This window comes from Scyliorhinus canicula, chromosome 16 (assembly GCF_902713615.1).
Source record: "Scyliorhinus canicula chromosome 16, sScyCan1.1, whole genome shotgun sequence".
Taxonomy (NCBI): domain Eukaryota; kingdom Metazoa; phylum Chordata; class Chondrichthyes; order Carcharhiniformes; family Scyliorhinidae; genus Scyliorhinus; species Scyliorhinus canicula.
The window spans coordinates 84,563,342-84,586,392 of record NC_052161.1 but is presented as its reverse complement, the minus strand read 5'-3'; the positions used below and the strand labels follow the sequence as shown (position 1 = coordinate 84,586,392).

The window sequence follows — 23,051 nt, the reverse complement described above, 5'->3', positions numbered from 1 at the left end:
ACTCCACATGGACAGTGACCCAGAGCCGGGATCAAACCTGGGTCCTCAGCTTTGTAGGCAGTAGTGCTAACCACTGCGTACCGTGCCACCCCAAGCTGTTCCCCTTAGTTGAAGAGTCAGTTATGAGGGGACACAAGTTCAAGGTGAGGGACAGGAGGTTTGAGGGAAAACTTTTTTACCCAGTGGGTGGTGACGGTCTGGATTGCACTGCCTGGGAGGGTGGTAGAGGCAGATTGCTTCACATCCTTTAAAAAGTACCTGGATGAGAACTTGGCACATCGTAACATTCAAGGCTCTGGGCCAAGTGCTGGCAAATGGGAACAGGTAGGTAGGTCATGTGTTTTCATGTGCCAGTGCAGACTCGATGGGCCGAAGGGCCTCTTCTGCACTGTATTATTCTGTGATTGTGTGGCCTTGATCACATAACCCAGGAGCCTTCAGGGTTAGGATTTGCGTTAGGATCAGGGTTCAGGTTAGGATTAGGGTTAGGGTTCGTATTAAGGTTAGGGTTAGGAATAGGATTAGGATAAAGTTAGGATTAGGATAGAGTCAGAATAAGATTAAGGTTATGATTAGGGTTAGAACATAGAACATTACAGCGCAGTACAGGCCCTTCGGCCCTCCATGTTGCGCCGACCTGTGAAACCACTCAAAAGGCCATCTACACTATTTCCTTATCATCCATGTTTATCCAATGACAATTTAAATGCCCTTAATGTTGGTGAGTCCACTACTGTTGCAGGCAGTAGGATTAAGTAGGTTAGGATTAAGATTAGGGTTAAAGTTTGTATTAAAGGTAGGGTTAGGAATAGGATTAGGATTAGTATAGAGTTAGGATTAGGATAGAGTTAGGGTTAGAATTAGGGTTAAGGTTAGGGTTTTGATTAGGGTTATGATTAGGGTTAGGTTCAGGAATAGGGTGAGTGTTAGGGTTAGGGTTGGATGTCATATTAGGTTTAGGGTTAGGTTTAGGGTTAGGTTTAGAGTTACGGTTAGCATTAGGAAAAGGATTAGGACTAGGGTTAGGGTTAAGATTCGGGTTAGGGTGGGTGGCACGCTGGGGCGGTGATTAGCACTGCTACCTCACGGCACCAAGTACCCGGATTCAATCTCAACCCCGGGTCACTATCCATGTGGACTTTGCACATTCTCCCTGTGCCTGCATGGGTCTCACTCCATGACACAAAGACGAGCAAGAAACGTGGATTGGCCACGTTAAATTGGACAAATTGTGAAACAAAAAGGGTAAGGGTTGGGTGAGAATTAGGATTTGAATTGGGTGAGGGTTGGATTAGGGTTATGGCTCGGGTTAGGGTTCTGATTTGGGTTGGGGAGTGCAGCAGGTGGCGCAGTGGTTAGCACTGCTGCCTCACAGCGCCAAGGTCCCAGGTTCGTTCCCAGCTCTGGGTCGCTGTCTGTGTGGAGTTTGCACTTTCTCCCCGTGTTTGCGTGGGTTTCACCCCTATAACCCAAAAAAGATGTGCAGGCTAGGTGGATTGGCCACACTAAATTGCTCTTTAATTGGAAATAAGTTGGGCGGTTGCTAAACCTGAGACACTACACTTGTAGTGTCCCCCACCCTTCCACCTCCTCTAACCTAAGGGGGGTGAGTAAATATCAGGTAAGCTCTTCGTTTCTCATTTTGGAAGGAATAACAGGAAGACAGAGTACTGGGCTAATGGTAAGCTTCTTGGTAGTGTGGATGAGCAGAGAGATCTCGGTGTCCATGTACATAGATCCCTGAAAGTTGCCATCCTGGTTGATAGGGTTGTTAAGAAGGCTTACGGTGTGTTAGTTTTTATTGGCAGAGAGATTGAGTTTCGGAGCCATGAGGTCATGCTGCAGCTGTACAAAACACTGGTGCGGCTGCATTTGGAGTATTGCGTGCAGTTCTGGTCACCGCATTATAGGACGGATGTGGAAGCATTGGAAAGGGTACAGAGGAGATTTACCAGGATGTTGCCTGGTATGGAGGGAAGATCTTATGAGGGACGGCTGAGGGACTTGAGGCTGTTTTCGTTAGAGAGGAGAAGGTTAAGAGGTGACTTAATTGAGGCATACAAGGTGATCAGAGTATTAGTGCAGTAAGAAGTCTTACAACACCAGGTTAAAGTCCAACAGGTTTGTTTCAAACACGAGCTTTCGGAGCACGGCTCCTTCTTCAGGTGAAGAAGGAGCCGTGCTCCGAAAGCTCGTGTTTGAAACAAACCTGTTGGACTTTAACCTGGTGTTGTAAGACTTCTTACTGTGCTCACCCCAGTCCAACGCCGGCATCTCCACATCAAGAGTATTAGTGGACAGTGAGAGCCTTTTCCCTCAGATGGCGATGTCTAGCACGAGGGGACATAGCTTTAAATTGAGGGGAGATAGATATAGGACAGACGTCAGAGGTAGGTTCTTAACTCAGCGAGTAGTAAGGGCGTTGAATGCCCTGCCTGCAACAGTAGTGGGCTCACCAAAATTAAGGGCATTTAAATGGTCATTGGATAAACATATGGATGATAAGGGAATAGTGTAGATTGGATTGGATTTGTTTATTGTCACGTGTACCAAGGTACAGTGAAAACAGATCATTCAGCACATGGAAGAAAAGGGAATTAAACAAAATTCAAGAAAATACATGAGAATACATAATAGGGCAACACAAGATATACAATGTAAGTACATAAGCATTGGCATCGGTTGAAGCATACAGGGTGTAGTGTTAATGAGGTCAGTCAATAAGAGGGTCATTTAGGAGTCTGGTGACAGTGGGGAAGAAGCTGTTTTTGAGTCTGTTTGTGCATGTCTCAGACTTCTGTATCTCCTGCCCGATGGAAGAAGGGCGATAGATGGGCTTTAGAGGGGTTTCACAGGTCGGTGCAACATCGAGGGCATTAGGACCTGTACTGCACTGTAATGTTCTATGTTCTATATTCTAAAATGAATTGGGTACTCTAAATTTATTTTTAAAAACATTTGTGTTGGATTAGGATAGGGTCAGGATTAGGGTTAAGGTTGGATTAGGGTTAAGGTTAGGGTTAGGGTAAGGTTAGGGTTAGGGGTAGGGTTAGGATTAGGGTTAGTGGTAGGGTTAGGGTTAAGGTTGAATTATGGTTTAAGTTTGGGTTAGGGTAAGGTTAGGGTTAGGGGTAGGGTTAGGGTTAGGGTTAGGGTAAGGTTAGGATCAGGGTTAGGGTCAGGTTAGGGGTAGGGTTAGGGTTGAGGTTGGGTTAGGGTCGGGTTGGGTTTGGTTTGCGATTAGGTAAGGGTTTGGGTTAGGGTTTAGGTTAGTGTAGGGTTAGTGTTCTGGTTTGGTTTAGATTTAGGATTAGGATTGGATTGTGGTTAGGGTTAGGTTTTGGGTTAGGTTAGGGTTAGGGGTTAGGATGGATTAGGGTTAGAATTAAAGGTTGGGTTAGGGTTAGGGTTAGGGTTGGGTTAAGGTTAGGGTTTGCGTTAGGGTTAGGGTTGGGTTAGGGTTAGGGTTAGGGTTTGGATTAGGGTTAGGGTTCGGTTAAGGTGAGGATGGATTAGGATTAGGATTAAAGTTTGGGTTAGGGTTGGGTTTGGGTTAGGGTTTGGGTTAGGGTTGGGTTCGGGTTAGGGTTAGGGTTAGGGTTTGGGTTAGGGTTGGTTTAGGGTTAGGGTTGGGTTAAGGTTAGGATTGAATTAGGGTTAGGATTAAAGTTTGGGTTAGGGTTGGGTTCGGGTTGGGTTTGGGTTAGGGTTGGGTTTGGGTTAGCATTCGGGTTTGGGTTAGGGTTTGGGTTTGGTTAGGGTTACGATTAGGGTTAGGGTTAAGGTTGGGACTGGATTAGAATGGGGGCTTTGTGAAGTGTTAGGGTTATGTGAAGGTAATAGTTATCTATTTGATTTTTCTTTAGGTGTCGTTGACAATTGTGGATTTAAATTACATCTGACGACTAATCTTCGTAAATTTGACGTTGGGATTTTCTGGACGGGTGTTCAAGTTGCTGAGTTCTTAGTCATCCCTCCAAAGGCATCATCCTTCAAGACCTATGCATATTGTGACACATCTCCTGTTGATAAGGTATGGCACCCACAACCAATCGTTTCAATCTCAAGATCGAGGTGGATGAAATAGCTTTGGTAGAATATTCCTGTTGGGAATCAGAACAGTTTGCTATTCTGTCCACTAATAGTACTCCCATACAACACAAGACAATTCCCACCCCATCATATTATCTCCCCGCAATCAACACACCCTCATCAAGCCACCTGCCAACCCCCCCCCCCCCCCCCTCACCACCTTGAATGTATCACTGGGATTCACCTCAAACCCATTGCCTGTGGTAGCCAGTTAAATATCCCCTACTCTCTGGGTTAAGAGGTTCATCCTGAACCCCAAATGTGACCTAAATGATGGACACAGAAATCATAAACGTGCATGGTGCTCAAAATGTGGTCCAAGTGGGCGATACGGAGACCGGAAATGAGAGCAGTGCTCCAAGTCTGGTCAGGCTGAGGGATATGGAGACCAGGACTGTGAACTGTGCTCCAAATGTGGTCTAACCAAATTGTAAACCTGATACGTAAAACATGCTTGTCTTTTGAACAGGATTTCTTTTTTAAAAATGACTGCAGCAGTCAAACACACTCTAATCCAGGTTTTTTACCCTTACTGCACTGAATACCTATAATACAATCTGTCTGAAATTGTTACATCATCACATCTTCCCCCTTAAAAACACTTAAAAACACTGCACTAACCCAGGCTTTTAACCTTTACTGCACGAAATACCTATAACACAATATATCTGAAATGCCTTCATCCATCACAGGTACAGGATCGTAATATTGTCAATCCACTCCAGCATCTTATGTACCTAAATTAGATGTCCCATCATTCTTCTAAACTGCAGCAAGGATTGGCCTAAATTGCCCAATTTCTTGCACACTTGCAATCTTGCCTCAATGGTGGAGGTCTGCCCATAAGGGTCTGCCACCCTGCAAGCCTTTAGAAGCTGCTGGATGTTCAGGTTCTGTTTAATCCCTGATTATCTGCTCCAGGAGGAAGGCAAGAAATATACGGATATGCAAATCTTTGGATCGATACTCCACACGCACCTTACAGGGTCTAAAGTTCGCATCTTGCAGTTCAGGTAAGGGGGAAAAGTGGGAGATTCTTCAACGATATTTGACTGTTGCACCTTTCCATGGTTGTAACTGAGAGGAGGTGAGTGGGAGGGTTAAATCCCCCTTCTAATAGGGGAACGGGCTGCATGGGGTAGTTACTTGGAGGAGGTGGGTGAGAGAGTTATCCCAATCCAATAGAGGAAGGGGCTGCCTGGTGTGTGAAACTGGGAGGAGGTGGGTGAGTGAGTGTGTGAGTGTGTGGGTTTATGTGAATGAGAGTGTGTGAGGGTGAGAATATGTGTGTCTGTGTATGTGAGAGCGTGTGTGTCTGAGAGTGTGTTTATGAGTGTGTTTATGAGTGTTTGAGAGAATGTGTCTGTCTGTGTGTATGATTGTGTGTGGGCGTATTTGTAAGTGTGTGTGTGTTTGAGTATGTGTGTGTGTCCGTGTCTGAGTGTGAGTGTGCATACCATGAATGTGTGTGAGTTTATGTGTTTCTGTGGGTATGTGTGTATATGAGTGTGTATGTCTGTGTGTGTCTACGAGTGTGCGTGTGTGTGTATATGTGTGTGTGCCTGTGCATATGATTGTGTGTCTGCGTATGTGTCTATATGACAGCATGTGAGTGTGTCTGTGAGTATGTATGTGTGTGTGTGCATATGAGTGTGTGCGTGCATATGAGAGTGTGTGTGTATATGAGTGGGTGTGTGTGTATAAGTGTGTGTGTGTCGGTGAGTGTATATATGTGCGTGAGGGTTGTAAGGAACCTCTTTTAAATCCTTGTCTGTTCCTGGCTTCCTTTTTAATCCCTGTCTTCTGGCTGTTTTTAAAACTACAGACCTTTGCTTTTGAAGTAATTATGACAAGGGGCTGGGCGGAAGCCTGTTAAATATCTCTCCCAGAAAGGTTGGAACTTCTTGATATCTTGGCTGGAATGAGCAGGTTTGGATACTCTATCAGGCATGTGAAGGGTTATCCCCTGGTTTAAATGCTGCAATCTTTCTTTATCTAACCAGGCCTGTGTAAGTTAAACCTCTGAGAGAAAGGCTGAGAAAACCCATGCCGATACCTATCCTGAGAATCCATAAGTCCAGGTCTTTTTTTCTCACTCGCTATACCATAACCGGTTACCCTGCACAAAGACCAGACAAGTAACTGAAAGGCAGAGGATGGTGAACTTACTGTAATCTCACAAGTAGAGGATTTTAGTACTATCTCAGTGAGACTGAGAGTCAATCTGGTGGAGGCCTGTACAAGGGAAGGTGTAACTCCACAGGAATACCAGCAGTCCACAAGGTCTCATTAAAGGCAGATTCTAAAAGATCCAAACCAACCAATGATTTCAAGATCAGCGACTACAAAGACGGCCATCTCAGCAGCAAAGATTCATTTCAACCCATTTAATCCCTGTTATTTCTGAACCTTTCCTTCCCACCCACTGTGTACCTGGGTGGATGGTGAGTGGGATGGGGTTTTGGGAATGGTTATTTCAGTGGACCATTGTTATATTGTTTCCATTACATGTTTATCTTTTCTCTTATTATAAATAAATACATTTTTTCCAATTCAGGGGCAATAGAGCATGGCCAATCCATCTACCTTGCACATTTTTGGGTTGTGGGGGTGGGATTGACCCAGACACAGGGAAAATGTGCAAACTCCACATGGACAGTGAATAAACAGTTTTTTTAATGTTTTATTTACAAACCTGGGCCGGGATTCTCCCCTACCCGGTGGGGCGGGGAGGTCCCGGCTTACCGGAGAGGCGAGAACCACTCCGGCGTTGGGCCTCTCCAAAGGTGCGGAATTCTCTGCACCCTTAGGGGCTAGGCCCGCGCTGGAGTGGCTCCCGCTCCGCCGACTGGCGCCAACAGCCTTTGGCGCCCCGCCGACTGGCGCCACAGCTGGCCGAAAGGCCTTCGCCGGCCAGCGTGAGTCCATGCATGCGCCGGAGCGTCAGCGGCCGCTGACGTCACCCCGGCGCATACGCGGTGGAGGGGGTCCCTTCCGCCTCCGCCATGGTGGCGGCGGAAGAAAATGAGTGCCCCCACGATCGGTGGGCCCCGATTGCGGGCCAGGCCACCGTGGGGGCACCCCCCGGGGTCAGATCGCCCCGCACCCCCCCCCCCCCCCAGGACCCCAGGGCCCGCTCGTGCCACCTGCTCCCACCGGCACCAGAGGTGGTTTAAACCACGTCGGCGGGAGAGGCCTGACAACAGCGGGACTTCGGCCCATCGCGGGCGATTCCCGCCCCCGCCGATTCCCGGGTGGCGGAGATTTCCGGCCATGGCAGGGGCGGGATTTACGCCGGCCCCGGGCGATTCTCCGACCCCCGGGAGTTCGGAGAATTCCGTCCCTGGTGTCTGGAATTCATTGGAGCATTGAGGGTCATAGACCTCAGGAAAACATACAAATTATTGTTAATCCATTTATGTTGGGACTGCAGGGTCTCTGGGCCTGGAATTGACCGTGCTTTATCCCAGGAAGTCGTAACAGTGTGTGTATGTGTGCGAGTGTGTGTATGAATGTGTGAGCTACTTTGTGTGTGAGTGAGTGTGTGTGTGAGTGAGTGTGTGTGTGAGTGTGTGTATGAATGTGTGAGCTACTTTGTGAGTGAGTGTGTGTGTGTGTGTGTGTTTGTGGATGTGTGAGTGAGTGTGTGTGTGTGTGAGGGTGTGAGTGTGAGTGCACATGAGTGTGTGTGGGTTTGAGGGTGTGAGTGTATGTGAGTGTGTGTGAGTGTGTGGATGCGTGTGAGTGTTTGTGAGTGTATGAGTGTGTGCGAGTATATGTGTGAGAGTGTGTGTGTGATTTTATGAGATACTTTGTGAGTGAGTGTGTGTGTGAGTGAGTGTGTGTGTGAGTGTGTGTATGAATGTGTGAGCTACTTTGTGAGTGAGTGAGTGTGTGTGTGTGTGTTTGTGGGTGTGTGAGTGAGTGTGTGTGTGTGTGAGGGTGTGAGTGTGAGTGCACATGAGTGTGTGTGGGTTTGAGGGTGTGAGTGTATGTGAGTGTGTGTGAGCGTGTGGATGTGTGTGAGTGTGTGTGAGTGTTTGTGAGTGTATGAGTGTGTGCGAGTATATGTGTGAGAGTGTGTGTGTGACTTTATGAGATACTTTGTGAGCGAGTGTGTGTGTGTGAGTGAGTGTGTGTGTGAGTGTGTGAGTGTATGAGTGTGTGCGAATGTATGTGTGAGAGTGTGTGTGTGACTTTATGAGATACTTTGTGAGCGAGTGTGTGTGTGTGTGTGGGTAAGTGTGTGAGTGAGTGTGTGTGTGTGTGTGTGTGGGTGAGTGTGTGAGTGAGTGTGTGTGTGTGAGTGCGTGTGAGTGTGTGTGAGTTTGAGAGTGTGTGAGTGAGTGTGTGAGTGTGAGCGTGTGTGAGTGTGAGTGCGTGTGAGTGTGTGAGTTTGAGAGTGTGTGAGTGTATGTGAGTGTTGGGGTGAAAATATTCACACCAAGGCCTGAGTATAAGTAAAAAGGCAGTTTATTATGTCAGAATTCTGGGAGGGAAGGTCTCAGACTCCGCAGCCTTTGACAGCACCTTCTCTCACTTGAGCTAAAGCTCACGCGGGTTAATATACAGATTCAAGGGGTGGAATTAGTTTGTATTCTCATGTACGTACAATCAATCAACTATATTCGCGTCACACTTATTACATGCAGTCAATCATCACATATATGGTTAAAGTGGGTGTTGTCTTACCCGCCCCTAACTTCATACAGAAGTCATTCAAAACTAACGTAACACTGATCTGTCCTGCCTACAGCGGGGGACCTTGAGCTTATCAAGGATATATTGCACGTCTTGTTCTGTGAAGCTGTTATCAGCGGCTGTTGGGATACTCCCTATACATACCCACGCTTGGGTCTCATGGGGCAGTTTACAGGGAATGTGACTTGTTCAGCCATTTTGTGTCATTAATATCACAAAATAGCTAACAGCCATTTTGTGTCTTTTCTGATATTAACAGCATTGTGTATACACTATCTATTTCTACAAATTGCCTCTTCAAAACAGGCATCTAAGCCAACGAGTACCTTTTGTTTCATCAGAACCATTCAAAAGTAATATAGGAGTACAAATGTAGTTACAGGGCCACCTATAATTTATATCATAGTCCAGTATCACAAAATGCCCTCCAACAGTGTGTATGTGAGTGTGTGTGAGTGTGTGGATGTGTGTGAGTGTGAGTGTATGGATGTGTGTGAGTGTGAGTGTATGAGTGTGTGTGAGTGTATGAGTGTGAGGATGTGTGTGTGAGTGTATGTGAGTGTGTGGATGTGTGTGAGTGTGAGTGTGTGGATGTGTGTGAGTGTGAGTGTATGAGTGTGTGTGAGTGTATGAGTGTGAGGATGTGTGTGTGAGTGCATGTGAGTGTATGAGTGTGTGTGGATGTGTGTGTGTGTATGGGGTGTGTGTGAATGTGCGTGTGTGAGTGTGCGAGTATATGTGTGAGAGTGTGTGTGAGTTTGTGAGTGTGTGTGTATTATGGGCCAGGGTTCAGAGAACCCCAAAGTAAAACATGGAGTTCACCTGACCCACAACTTTGAATAGATTTTGGTTATGGGAAGCACAAGAGCCCACTTTACAGCTGTGATGCAACAGAGATCTAAAGTATTTTAAAACAAAACACTGTTTGTTCTAAGAATCCAGTTAAGATTTTTCAAACACACAGTAAACACCTCATCAACTACCAACACTGATACCCCCCCTCAAAGATACAGTACTCCATAGGTAACACTCAGTAACTTTCCCAACAACATCCATAAGTCAAAAACCGTTTTTAACAAAGACAGTAGGTTTGCATTCCTTACAGAAACAGGTATTACTTTGAAATCCTCAAGTGATCTGGAGACATTCTTTAGCATGCAGAGAGACCAAAATACACCTCCTAGGTTTGAATGCAGCTCTCCAACTGAAAACAAAACTCAAAGTATGTGTGTGAGAGCATGTGTGTCAGTGAGTTTGTGAGTGCGAGTGTGTGTGAGAGAGTTGTGTGAGTATGTAGATGTCTGTGTGAGTGTGTGTGAGTGTGTGTATGAGCGTGTGTGAGAGTATGTGAGTGTGAGTGTGCGTGTGTGAGTGTGCAAGTATGTGTGCGAGTGTGAGTTTTTAAAAAAAATAATTTTTATTGAAAAAGTTTTGAATTTATACAACAACATCAAACCATACTAAAATACCAACAATAACAATAATGACAACAATCATGAACCTTCGCCCCTTCTCAATGAACAACCCAACATATTAACAACAACTTAAATTAACACAACGTTAAGTTACATAACAGTAGCGAAAAAAAAAATAGTAACTATAATAAGGAACACCCCCCCTTGCCCCCCCCTCTATCCCCCCCCCCCCCCCCGCGAGTGTGAGTTTGTGAGTGTGCGTGTGCGAGTGTGCGTGTGAGAGTGTGTGTGTGTCTTTTGCCAAAAGACACCAATTCTTGCAGAGTGTTCTTGGATTCTGAAGAAGAACCATTTTCTGAATTTATGGTATTTTTATGACAGAGGGCGAGATAGAAAACATCAACATTGTGTCTGCATCTCAGGCCAATGATCTATTTCTAATGTCAGCTTTGCTCTGTATTTCAGAGGTGGGGAGCAGATCAGGACAATTGCGCAGGACAAATATTATGATTTTAATCTACAGGAGTCACGGATGCTCAGGGAGCCCGTCACCGTGCGCCGGGTAAGCATTGGGTGTTAACGGAGACAACATGTAACTGCACTTTTTACTGCTAGTCTGCCAACTCCGCTGTGTGTACTGTCTACAAGATGCACCGTTAAAACTACTTCAACAGCACCTTCCAAACCTGCCACCATCTAGACGGACAAGTGGAGACAGCAGACACATGGGGAACACCCACTGCCTGCAGGTACCCCCTCCATGCCCCACATACACCGACCCGACTGGGAAATATATCAGTCGTGCCTTCACTGTCACTGGGACAGAATCCCGGAAGTCCCTTTCTGCGCTGTGGGTGTACTTACACCACGCGGGGACAGCGATGGGTTCAAGATGGGGGCTCACCCACCACCTTCTCAAGTCGGGCAATTAGGGATGGGGGATAAAATGCTGGCCTGAGACTGTCCCCTCTGATTTAAGATTCCCCGAACAGTAGGAACATTCTCTAGGAGGCCGCACTAACCCCCACACATCCCCTTTTTTCGCGATCACATTGGCTTGCGACCTGCCTCACACTTTAAATCCGACATCACCCTTTTCAGATCACTCTGGATCACCTTCCCTCCCCATTTCTGTAACCTCCTCCACCCCCTTCACCCTTCCCAACTCTGTAACTTCCTCCAGCCCCTACACCCTCCCTATCTCTGTAACTTCCTCCAGCCCCTACACCCTCCCTACCTCTGTAACCTCCTCCATCCCCTACACCCTCCCTATCTCTGTAACCTCCTCCACCCCTACACCCTCCCCATCTCTGTAACTTCCTCCAGTCCCTACAACCCTCCCTATCACTGTAACTTCCTCCAGTCCCTACACCCCTCCCTATCTCTGTAACCTCCTCCATCCCCTACACCCCTCCCTATCTCTGTAACCTCCTCCACCCCCTACACCCTCCCCATCTCTGTAACTTCCTCCAGTCCCTACAACCCTCCCTATCTCTGTAACTTCCTCCAGCCCCTAAACCCCTCCCTATCTCTGTAACCTCCTCCAGTCCCTACACCCCTCCCTATCTCTGTAACTTCCTCCAGCCCCTACACCCCTCCCTATCTCTGTAACCTCCTCCAGCCCCTACACCCCTCCCTATCTCTGTAACCTCCTCCAGTCCCTACACCCCTCCCTATCTCTGTAACTTCCTCCAGTCCCTACACCCTCCCTATCTCTGTAACTTCCTCCAGCCCCTACAACCCTCCCTATCTCTGTAACTTCCTCCAGTCCCTACAACCCTCTCTATCTCTGTAACTTCCTCCACCCCCTACACCCTCCCCATCTCTGTAACCTCCTCCAGTCCCTACAACCCTTCCTATCTCTGTAACTTCCTCCAGCCCCTACACCCTCCCTATCTCTGTAACCTCCTCCAGTCCCTACAACCCTCCCTATCTCTGTAACTTCCTCCAGCCCTACACCCCTCCCTATCTCTGTAACCTCCTCCACCCCCTACACCCTCCCCAACTCTGTAACTTCCTCCAGCCCCTACACCCCTCCCTATCTCTGTAACCTCCTCCACCCCCTACACCCTCCCCAACTCTGTAACTTCCTCCAGTCCCTACAACCCTCCCTATCTCTGTAACTTCCTCCAGCCCCTACAACACTCCCTATCTCTGTAACCTCCTCCACCCCCTACACCCTCCCTATCTCTGTAACCTCCTCCACCCCCTACACCCTCCCCATCTCTGTAACTTCCTCCAGTCCCTACAACACTCCCTATCTCTGTAACCTCCTCCACCCCCTAAACCCTCCCCAACTCTGTAACTTCCTCCAGCCCCTACACCCTCCCTATCTCTGTAACTTCCTCCAGTCCCTACAACACTCCCTATCTCTGTAACCTCCTACACCCCCTACACCCTCCCCAACTCTGTAACTTCCTCCAGCCCCTACAACACTCCCTATCTCTGTAACCTCCTCCACCCCCTACACACTCCCCAACTCTGTAACTTCCTCCAGCCCCTACACCCTCCCTATCTCTGTAACTTCCTCCAGTCCCTACAACCATCCCCATCTCTGTAACTTCCTCCAGTCCCTACATCCCTCCCTATCTCTGTAATCTCCTCCACCCCTACACCCTCCCCAACTCTGTAACTTCCTCCAGCCCCTACACCCTCCCTATCTCTGTAACTTCCTCCAGTCCCTACAACACTCCCTATCTCTGTAACCTCCTCCACCCCTACACCCTCCCCAACTCTGTAACTTCCTCCAGCCCCTACACCCTCCCTATCTCTGTAACTTCCTCCAGTTCCTACAACACTCCCTATCTCTGTAACCTCCTCCACCCCCTACACCCTCCCCAACTCTGTAACTTCCTCCAGCCCCTACACCCTCCCTATCTCTGTAACTTCCTCCAGTCCCTACACCCTCCCTATCTCTGTAAACTCCTCCAGCCCCTACAACCACGACAAGGGGCTGGTTTAGCACAGGGCTAAATAGCTGGCTTTTAAAGCAGACCAAGGCAGGTCAGCAGCACGGTTCCATTCCCGTACCAGCCTCCCCGAACAGGCGCCGGAATGTGGCGACTAGGGGCTTTTCACAGTAATTTCATTTGAAGCCTACATGTAACAATAAGCGGATTTCAGTTTCAGTTTCAGTTTTTCAACCCTCCCTATCTCTGTAACCTCCTCCAGCCCCTACACCCCTCCCTATCTCTGTAACCTCCTCCAGCTCCTACACCCCTCCCTATTTCTGTAACCTCCTCCAGCTCCCGACATCCCTCCTTTTCTCTGTAACTTCCTCCAGTCCCTACAACCCTCCCTATCTCTGTAACCTCCTCCAGCCCCGACAACCCTCCCTATCTCTCTGTTAGCTCCAGCCCGTACATCCCTCCCTATCTCTGTAACCTCCTCCAGCCCCTACACCCCTCCTTATCTCTGTAACCTCCTCCAGCCCCTACAACCCTCCCTATCTCTGTAACCTCCTCCAGCCCCTACACCCTCCCTATCTCTGTAACCTCCTCCAGTCCCTACACCCTCCCTATCTCTGTAACCTCCTGCAGTCCCTACACCCTCCCTATCTCTGTAACCTCCCCCAGCCCCTACAACCCTCCCTATCTCTGTATCCTCCTCCAGCCCCTACAACCATCCCTATCTCTGTAACCTCCTCCAGCCCCTATAACCCTCCCTATCTCTGTAACCTCCTCCAGCCCCTACAACCCTCCCTTTCTCTGTAACCTCCTCCAGCCCTTACAACCCTCCCTATCTCTGTAACCTCCTCCAGCTCCTACAACCCTCCCTACCTCTCTGGAAGCTCCAGCCCGTACATCCCTCCCTATCTCTGTAACCTCCTCCAGCCCCTACAACTCTCCCTATCTCTGTAACCTCCTCCAACTCCTACACCCCTCCCTATCTCTGTAACCTCTTCCAGACCCTACAACCCTCCCTATCTCTGTCACCTCCTCCAGCCCCTACAACCCTCCCTATCTTTGTAACCTCCTCCAGCCCCTACATCCCTCCCTATCTCTGTAACCTCCTCCAGCCCCTACACCCCTCCCTATCTCTGAACCTTCTCCAGCCCCTACACCCCTCCCGATCTCTGTAACCTCCTCCAGCCCCTACACCCCTCCCTATCTCTGAACCTTCTCCAGCCCCTACACCCCTCCCTATCTCTGTAACCTCCTCCAGCCCCTACACCCCTCCCTATCTCTGTAACCTCCTCCAGCCCCTACACCCCTCCCTTTCTCTGTAACCTTCTCCAGCCCCTACACCCCTCCCTATCTCTGAACCTCCTCCAGCCCCTACACCCCTCCCTACCTCTGTAAGCTGCAGCCCGTACAACCCTCCCTATCTCTGTAACCTCCTCCAGCCCCTACAATCCTCCCTATCCCTGTAACCTCTTCCAGACCCTACAACCCTCCCTATCTCTGTAACCTCTTCCAGACCCTACACCCCTTCCTATCTCTGTAACCTCCACCAGACCCCACATCCCTCCCTATCTCTGTAACCTCCTCCAGACCCCACATCCCTCCCTATCTCTCTAACCTCCACCTTCCCTGCACATCTTTGGGTTGTGGGTGTGAAAGCCACACAAACACAAGGAAAGTTCAAACTCCACCCGGACAGTTACCCAGAGCTGGTACCTCGACGCCGTGAGGCAGCAGTGCTAACCATTGCAACACCGTGCAGCCTGAACTTCATTGCAGTGTTAATGTAAGTTCCTTGTGACACTAATAAAGATTATATTGTTATATTACATTATATTACTTGTCGGAGCTTCAGGACTGAGGGGTGCTACCTGGCTTGCAGGGGTTGATAATAAAACAAACTCTCGTTGACTGTATGCAAGCAGCAGCGCTTAAAGCAGAAAATTAAACAGCTAATCACCCCGATTATCTTTTACTTTCACTTCCTCACCAGGGGGATGTGCTGATTACAGAATGCACATATAACACGGAGAATCGATCAAACATAACGTGGGTGAGTATTTATCATCAATGTGTTACAGTAAGGACTGTGGGTTATATCAGAGTGATACAGTCAGGGGTGTGGGATATATCAGAGTGTTACAGTGAGGGGTATGGGATATATCAGAGTGTTACAGTGATGGGTATGGGATATATCAGAGTGTTACAGTGAGGGGTGTGGGATATATCAGAGTGTTACAGTGAGGGGTGTGGGATATATCAGAGTGTTACAGTGAGGGGTATGGGATATATCAGAGTGTTACAGTGAGGGGTGTGGGATATATCAGAGTGTTACAGTGAGGGGTGTGGGATATATCAGAGTGTTACAGTGAGGGGTGTGGGATATATCAGAGTCACAGTGAGGGGTGTGGGATATATCAGAGTGTTACAGTGAGGGGTGTGGGATATATCAGAGTGTTACAGTGAGGGGTATGGGATATATCAGAGTGTTACAGTGAGGGGTGTGGGATATATCAGAGTGTTACAGTGAGGGGAGTGGGATATATCAGAGTGTTACAGTGAGGGGTATGGGATATATCAGAGTGTTACAGTGAGGGGTGTGGGATATATCAGAGTGTTACAGTGAGGGGTGTGGGATATATCAGAGTGTTACAGTGAGGGGTGTGGGATATATCAGAGTCACAGTGAGGGGTGTGGGATATATCAGAGTGTTACAGTGAGGGGTGTGGGATATATCAGAGTGTTACAGTGAGGGGTATGGGATATATCAGAGTGTTACAGTGAGGGGTGTGGGATATATCAGAGTGTTACAGTGAGGGGTGTGGGATATATCAGAGTGTTACAGTGAGGGGTGTGGGATATATCAGAGTGTTACAGTGAGGGGTATGGGATATATCAGAGTGTTACAGTGAGGGATGTGGGATATATCAGTGTTACAGTGAGGGGTGTGGGATATATCAGAGTCACAGTGAGGGGTGTGGGGTATATCAGAGTGTGACAGTGAGGGGTGTGGGGTATATCAGAGTGTTACAGTGAGGGGTGTGGGATATATCAGTGTTACAGTGAGGGGTGTGGGATATATCAGAGTGTTACAGTGAGGGGTGTGGGATATATCAGAGTGTTGCAGTGAGGGGTGTGGGATATATCAGTGTGTTACAGTGAGGGGTGTGGGATATATCAGTGTTACAGTGAGGGGTGTGGGATATATCAAAGTGTTACAGTGAGGGATGTGGGATATATCAGAGTGTTACAGTGAGGAGTGTGGGATATATCAGTGTTACAGTGAGGGGTATGGGATATATCACAGTCACAGTGAGGGGTATGGGATATATCAGAGTGATACAGTGAGGGGTGTGGGATATATCAGAGTGTTACAGTGAGGGGTGTGGGATATATCAGAGTGTTACAGTGAGGGGTGTGGGATATATCAGAGTGTTGCAGTGAGCGGTGTGGGATATATCAGAGTGTTGCAGTGAGCGGTGTGGGATATATCAGAGTGTTTCAGTGAGGAGTGTGGGATATATCAGAGTGTTACAGTGAGGGGTGTGGGATATATCAGAATGTTACAGTGAGGGATGTGGGATATATCAGAGTGTTACAGTGAGGAGTGTGGGATATATCAGTGTTACAGTGAGGGGTATGGGATATATCACAGTCACAGTGAGGGGTATGGGATATATCAGAGTGTTTCAGTGAGGAGTGTGGGATATATCAGAGTGTTACAGTGAGGGATGTGGGATATATCAGAGTGTTACAGTGAGGAGTGTGGGATATATCAGTGTTAGAGTGAGGGGTATGGGATATATCAGAGTGTTACAGTGAGGGGTGTGGGATATATCAGTGTTACAGTGAGGGGTGTGGGATATATCAGAGTGTTACAGTGAGGGATGTGGGATATATCAGAGTGTTACAGTGAGGAGTGTGGGATATATCAGTGTTACAGTGAGGGGTATGGGATATATCACAGTCACAGTGAGGGGTATGGGATATATCAGAGTGATACAGTGAGGGGTGTGGGATATATCAGAGTGTTGCAGTGAGGGGTGTGGGATATATCAGAGTGTTTCAGTGAGGAGTGTGGGATATATCAGAGTGTTACAGTGAGGGGTGTGGGATATATCAGAATGTTACAGTGAGGGGTGTGGGATAGATCAGAGTGTCACAGTGAGGGGTGTGGGATATATCAGAGTGTTACAGTGAGGGGTGTGGGATAGATCAGAGTGTTACAGTGAGGGGTGTGGATATATCAGAGTGTTACAGTGAGGGGTGTGGATATATCAGAGTGTTACAGTGAGGGGTGTGGGGTATATCAGAGTGTTACTGTGAGGGGTGTGGGGTATATCAGTGTGTAACAGTGAGGGGTGTGGGATATATCAGAATGTTACAGTGAGGGGTGTGGGATAGATCAGAGTGTCACAGTGAGGGGTGTGGGATATATCAGTGTGTTACAGTGAGGGGTGTGGGATAGATCAGAGTGTTACAGTGAGGGGTGTGGGGTATATCAGAGTGTTACAGTGAGGGGTGTGGGATATATCAGAGTGTTACTGTGAGGGGTGTGGATATATCAGAGTGTTACAGTGAGGGGTGTGGATATATCAGAGTGTTACAGTGAGGGGTGTGGGGTATATCAGAGTTTTACAGTGAGGGATGTGGGGTATGTCAGAGTGTTACAGTGTGGGGTGTGGGATATATCAGAGTGTTACTGTGAGGGGTGTGGGATATATCAGAGTGTTACAGTGAGGGGTGTGGGATATATCAGAGTGATACAGTGAGGGGTGTGGGATATATCAGAGTGATACAGTCAGGGTATGGGATATATCAGAGTGTTACAGTGTGGGGTGTGGGCTATATCAGAGTGTTACAGTGAGGGGTGTGGGATATATCAGAGTGTTACAGTGAGGGGTGTGGGATATCAGAGTGTTACAGTGAGGGGTGTGGGATATATCAGAGTGATACAGTCAGGGGTATGGGATATATCAGAGTGTTACAGTGTGGGGTGTGGGCTATATCAGTGTTACAGTGAGGGGTGTGGGCTATATCAGTGTTACAGTGAGGGGTGTGGGCTATATCAGTGTTACAGTGAGGGGTGTGAGATATATCAGAGTGTTACAGTGAGGGGTGTGGGATATATCAGAGTGTTACAGTGAGGGGCGTGGGATATATCAGAGTGTTACAGTGAGGGGTGTGGGATATATCACAGTGTTACAGTGAGGGGTATGGGATATATCAGTGTTACAGTGAGGGGTATGGGATATATCAGAGTGTTACAGTGAGGGGTGTGGGATATATCTGAGTGTTACAGTGAGGGGTGTGGAATATATCAGAGTGTTACAGTGAGGGGTATGGGATATATCAGAGTGTTACAGTGAAGGGTGTGGGATATATCTGAGTGTTACAGTGAGGGGTGTGGAATATATCAGTGTGTTGCAGTGAGGGGTGTGGGGTATATCTGAGTGATACAGTGAGGACTGTGGGTTATATCAGAGTGATACAGTCAGGGGTATGGGATATATCAGAGTGTTACAGTGAGGGGTATGGGGTATATCAGAGTGTTACAGTGAGGGGTGTGGGATATATCAGAGTGATACAGTCAGGGGTATGGGATATATCAGAGTTTTACAGTGAGGGGTATAGGGTATATCAGAGTGTTACAGTGAGGGGTGTGGGATATATCAGTGTTACAGTGAGGAGTGTGGGATATATCAGAGTGTTACAGTGAGGGGTGTGGGATATATCAGTGTTATAGTGAGGAGTGTGGGGTATATCAGAGTGTGACAGTGAGGGGTGTGGGATATATCAGAGTGTTACAGTGAGGGGTGTGGGATATATCAGTGTTATAGTGAGGAGTGTGGGGTATATCAGAGTGTTACAGTGAGGAGTGTGGGGTATACCAGAGTGTTACAGTGAGGAGTGTGGGATATATCAGTGTTGCAGTGAGGGGTGTGGGGTACACCAGAGTGTTACAGTGACGGGTGTGGGATATATCAGAGTGTTACAGTGAGGGGTGTGGGATATATCAGACTGTTACAGTGAGGGGTGTGGGATATATCAGAGTGTTACAGTGAGGGGTGTGGGATATATCAGACTGTTACAGTGAGGGGTGTGGGATATATCAGACTGTTACAGTGAGGGGTGTGGGATATATCAGAGTGTTACACTGAGGGGTGTGGGGTATAGTGTTACAGTGAGGAGTGTGGGGTATACCAGAGTGTTACAGTGAGGAGTGTGGGGTATATCAGTGTTGCAGTGAGGGGTGTGGGGTACACCAGAGTGTTACAGTGACGGGTGTGGGATATATCAGAGTGTTACAGTGAGGGGTGTGGGATATATCAGACTGTTACAGTGAGGGGTGTGGGATATATCAGAGTGTTACAGTGAGGGGTGTGGGATATATCAGAGTGTTACACTGAGGGGTGTGGGGTATATCAGAGTGTTACAATGAGAAGTGTGGGGTATATCAGAGTGTTACAATGAGGGCTGTCGGGTACACCAGAGTGTTACAATGAGGGGTGCAGGTATACCAGATTGTTACACTGAGGAGCCTGTCATATCTCAATGTGTGTGTTCGAACCCGGCTCTGGGTGACTGTCCATGTGGAGTTAGCATATTCTCCCCATGTTTGCATGGGTTTCGCCCCCACAGCCCAAAGATGTGTAGGTTAGGTGGATTAGCCATACTAAATTGCCCCTTAATTGAAAAAAAATGAATTGGTCACTCTTAATTTCAATATTTAAAAAAAAACTTTTAGTCTGAATGTGTGAATCGTGACCAAATGCTTTTTCTACAGGGTGGATTGGCAACAACTGAGGAAATGTGTCTCGCCTTCATGTTCTATTATCCAAAGAATGAACTGCTGACGTGTTTGAGTTATGTGACAGCTCGCACTGCTTCAAGTGTCTTGAACATCACAGGGGACACGTATGTGAGCCATTTTGCCCATTGCTATAATTTCCACAAATCTCTGTATCCCACATTATCTCTGTAACCTCCACCAGTCCCTAAACCCTCCTTATTTGCGTATCCTCCTTCATCCCTACACCCCTCCCTATCATTGTAACCTCCTCCAGCCCCTACATCCCTCCCAATCTCTGTATCCTTCCCCAGCCCCTATACACCTCCCAATCTCTGTATCCTTCCCCAGCCCCTGAACACCTCCCAATCTCTGTAACCTCCTCCAGCCCCTACACCCCTCCCTATCTCAGTAACCTCCTCCAGCCGCTACACCCCTCCCTATCTCAGTAACCTCCTCCAGCCGCTACACCCCTCCCTATCTCTGTAACCTCCTCCAGCCCTACACCCCTCCCTATCTCAGTAACCTCCTTCAGCCCCTACAACCCTCCCAATCTCTGTAACCTCCTTCAGCCCCTACACCCCTCCCTATCTCTGTAACCTCCTCCAGCCCTACACCCCTCCCTATCTCAGTAACCTCCTCCAGCCCCTACATCCCTCCCAATCTCTGTATCCTTCCGCAGCCCCTGAACACCTCCCAATCTCTGTAACCTCCTCCAGCCCCTACACCCCTCCCTATCTCTGTAACCTCCCCCAGCCTACACCCCTCCCTATCTCAGTAACCTCCTCCAGCCGCTACACCCCTACCTATCTCTGTAACCTCCTCCAGCCTACACCCCTCCCTATCTCAGTAACCTCCTTCAGCCCCTACAACCCTCCCAATCTCTGTAACCTCCTCCAGCCCCTACACCCCTCCCTATCTCAGTAACCTCCTCCAACCCCTACACCTGTCCCTATCTCTGTAACCTCCTCCAGCCGCTACACCCCTCCCTATCTCTGTATCCTTCTCCAGACTGTACACCCCTCCCTATCTCTGTAAACTCTCCAGCCCCTACACCCCTCCCTATCCCTGTAACCTCCTCGAGCCCCTACAACCCTCCCTATCTCTGTAGCCTCCTCCAGCCCATACAACACTCCCTATCTCTGTAACCTCCTCCAGCCCCTACACCCCTCCCTATCTCTGTAGCCTCCTCCAGCCCATACAACACTCCCTATCTCTGTAACCTCCTCCAGCCCCTACACCCCTCCCTATCTCTGTAGCCTCCTCCAGCCCATACAACACTCCCTATCTCTGTAACCTCCTCCAGCCCCTACACCCCTCCCTATCTCTGCAACCTCCTCCTCCACCCCCAGAACACTTCACCTGCAAACCAATGAAAACCTCGCTTTTATGTCACTTGATCACACCTCTAGCAGCCATACTGTCTGAATGCATCCAAGTTTTATTAACGCTGCAAAAAAATGACAATTTCTTACATTAATCACAGAATGACAGAGTGAGAGATGGAGAGAGCGAGAGAATCGGGGGGGGGGGGGGGGGGGGGGAGAGGTGGAGAAAGGGAGTCGGAAAGAGAGAGAGAAAGAGAAGGAAGGAGAGAGTGGGAGAAGGAAGGAGAGAGATAGATGACGGGAAAGAGGGAGGAAAAAGACAGAGAAGAGACGGGGAGAGAGGTGGAGAGACAGAGAGTGAGATGGAGAGAGGGAAGCGGAGAAAGAGAGAGACGGAGAGATAAATGGAGAGAGAGATATGTAGAGATGCTGTGAGAGAGAGAGATAGAGAGATGGAGAGAGAAACGGAGGGAGAAATGGAGAGAGAGAGACAAGGGGTGAGATTGAGGTGATGAAGATACAGAGTGACCCTAGCGCTCCAGCCCTGGTTGGTGGAGGGAGTGAGTGAGGTTGGGAAAGTGGGCATTTGAAGTTTGGGATTGGCCCTCTGTTTTTTATGGAACCCCTCCCTCTTTCCCTCTCTCTGAAGGACCGAAGAGATAATCACAAGCATGTGGTCATGGGACTGGAACCAGACTCTCATTGACGAGGTGGAGACCAAACTGCGAGATGCCGATCAGGATCAGGTCATCGGCACCAACACGGTGAGATTGACAACCCGATCGCGCGCACCTCCTTCAATCCTGCACCTTCCCTCCATCCCTCACACTCTGTGTTGTCTGTCCCTCACTCCCTCTCGCCCAGAGCTCTGCCTTGGGAGTGAGATGATGTGCTGTAATTTTCAACATGTAAATAAATTCAGCTTAGTTAACAACAGCTTCTTTATGAATAATAATACCTCTCTTACCCCCCCCCCCCACCCCCTTACCCCACTCCACCACCACAGGCTTACAAACACTTTAAGGGTAAGAAGATTCCAGTGATCCCCAAGGAGAAAGTGGCCAGATGTTCGAGGATGGGTGAGAACGGGGGCTCCGTCCGTCTGGAGGGCATCGCCTTTGCCCTCGGGGCGAGCCTCCTTGCGGTGGCCTGGCTCCTGGTGGGCCCCTGAGAGGGTCGGATGATTGTCTGTCCCCCTGCGTCAACCTTCCCTCTCCCCCACATCAACCCCTCCCCACGTCAACCCCTCCCCACGTCAACCCCTCCCCATCAACCCCTCCCCACGTCAACCCCTCCCCACGTCAACCCCTCCCCACGTCAACCCCTCCCCACGTCAACCCCTCCCCACGTCAACCCCTCCCCACGTCAACCACTCCCCACGTCAACCCCTCCCCACGTCAACCCCTCCCCTCATCAACTCCTCACAGCAACCTTCCCTCTCCCACACATCAACCCCTCCCCACGTCAACCCCTCCCCTCATCAACCCCTCACAGCAACCTTCCCTCTTCCCCCACATCAACCCCTCCCCACGTCAACCCCTCCCCACGTCAACCCTTCCCCTCATCAACCCCTCACAGCAACCTTCCTTCTCCCCCACATCAACCCCGCCCCACGTCAACCCCTCCCCACGTCAGCCCCTCCCTCATCAACCCCTCCCCTCATCAACCCCTCACAGCAACCTTCCCTCTCCCCCACATCAACCCCTCCCCACGTCAACCCCTCCCCTCATCAACCCCTCACAGCAACCTTCCCTCTTCCTCCACATCAATTCCTCCCCACGTCAACCACTCCCCACGTCAACCACTCCCCACGTCAACCTTT

At 48.9% G+C, this 23,051-nt stretch overlaps 1 protein-coding gene across 1 annotated transcript; it reads left to right on the top strand.

Annotated features, from left to right (window-relative positions):
* Positions 1-314: 314 nt before the first annotated feature.
* On the top strand, positions 315-22,483 carry LOC119951002 (DBH-like monooxygenase protein 2 homolog). Its single transcript, XM_038774034.1, has 8 exons — positions 315-324; positions 3,867-4,033; positions 5,014-5,105; positions 10,674-10,770; positions 15,105-15,164; positions 19,899-20,029; positions 21,879-21,993; positions 22,236-22,483. The coding sequence occupies exons 1-8, from the start codon at positions 315-317 to the stop codon at positions 22,398-22,400; spliced, it is 837 nt and encodes a 278-aa protein (XP_038629962.1). The 3' UTR covers positions 22,401-22,483.
* The last annotated feature ends 568 nt before the right edge of the window (positions 22,484-23,051 follow it).